Genomic DNA, 1,315 nt, shown 5'->3' with positions numbered 1-1,315 from the left:
GGTCAAGAGATCGAGACCATCCTGGTCAACATGGTGAAACCCCGTCTCTACTAAAAATACAAAAAATTAGCTGGGCATGGTAGCGCGTGCCTACTCAGGAGGCTGAGGCAGGAGAATTGCCTGAACCCAGGAGGAGGAGGTTGCGGTGAGCCGAGATCGCACCATTGCACTCCAGCCTGGGTAACATGAGTGAAACTCCGTCTCAAAAAAAAAAAATAAATAAAATAAAATAATAAAAAACAATCATTTTTCATCAATGAGCTACATAGATAATTGCATGAAATGTAACTAATGAAAGTACATAAGTATCAGGCCAGGCACAGTGGCTCATGCCTGTAATTCCAGCACTTTGGGAGGCCAAGGCAGGCAGATCACGGGGTTAGGAGTTCGAGACACCTGGACAACATGGTGGAACCCTGTCTTTACTAAAAATATAAAAAATTAGCTGGGCATGGTGTCGCGTGCCTATAATCCCAGCTACTCTGGAGGCTGAGGCAGGAGAATTGCTTGAACCTGGGAGGCAGAGGTTGCAGGGAGGTGAGATTGCACCACTGCACTCCAGCCTGGGCAGAGTGAAACTCCGTCTCAAAAAAAAAAAAAAAGTACATAATTATCATTAAAAAGAAACATGAGAAATTGCATGGATTTTTGTTATTTGTTTTGTGTGCTTAAACTTTAGGCTTAGAGATTTTATCTTTAAATATTCCTTTTTTTCTTTCCATTAATCAGGCAAAACACATTCTTGGTCCTAAGAGATTTCCATGGGCTTGTTCAAGTTATCATTCCCCAGGATGAGGTAATAGAAAATTTCCTGTCATTATCTAAGCCTCTTTGATGCTGTGGCTAGGGTAAGCTAAGTAGTTAAATTAATATGTTTGACGTTTTATATTCAGAAGTTTATTGTTAATGAAAACTGCAAAATATCATAAGCAATATTAAGACATGGCAAAAAGACCAGTGACTTAGTAGAATTATGAACCCAGGTTTCTCAATGAGGAAAAAAAAAAACAAAAAAATAGTAATTATGAACCCAGGATATTAACAAAAAATTTAGAGGAAAAAATACATAAAAGGCTTGTAGACATAATGAAAGTATGCCCAGCCTCACTCATAGGTAGATAAATACGAATTAAAACTGCATGTAATTGTCATTTTTAACACATTAGATTGACAACACACTGTGTTTGGGAAAGCAGGTGTTCAGTTCCTGGAGGGAGTACAGATTGGCACTAGCTAAGGGGAGCGCAATTTGGCAATATCAAAACTATAAATGCATATATCTTTTGAGCCAATAATTCCACTTCTGGTAAATTAT

The 1,315-nt window shown here is 38.4% G+C and overlaps 2 protein-coding genes across 11 annotated transcripts in view; one reads left to right on the top strand and one right to left on the bottom strand.

Moving 5' to 3' along the window:
* The window catches only part of CENPL (centromere protein L), a 67,716-nt gene that overhangs the window by 25,570 nt on the left and 40,831 nt on the right, over positions 1 to 1,315 (bottom strand). The window lies entirely within an intron of this gene.
* The window catches only part of DARS2 (aspartyl-tRNA synthetase 2, mitochondrial), a 35,399-nt gene that overhangs the window by 2,830 nt on the left and 31,254 nt on the right, over positions 1 to 1,315 (top strand). For 3 of the 4 annotated variants that reach the window (XM_017529960.2, XM_017529961.2, XM_017529958.2), the window contains exon 3: positions 730 to 796. The exons of the other annotated variant lie outside the window; for it this stretch is intronic. In XM_017529960.2, the coding sequence (XP_017385449.1) occupies positions 730 to 796 (67 nt within the window). The remainder of the gene's footprint in view (positions 1 to 729; positions 797 to 1,315) is intronic. 4 annotated transcript variants of the gene reach the window in all.

The sequence above is a fragment of the Cebus imitator genome, unplaced genomic scaffold (assembly GCF_001604975.1).
Source record: "Cebus imitator isolate Cc_AM_T3 unplaced genomic scaffold, Cebus_imitator-1.0 Scaffold62, whole genome shotgun sequence".
Taxonomy (NCBI): domain Eukaryota; kingdom Metazoa; phylum Chordata; class Mammalia; order Primates; family Cebidae; genus Cebus; species Cebus imitator.
The sequence above is the reverse complement of the archived record's forward strand: the minus strand, read 5'-3'. Positions and strand labels throughout refer to the sequence as shown.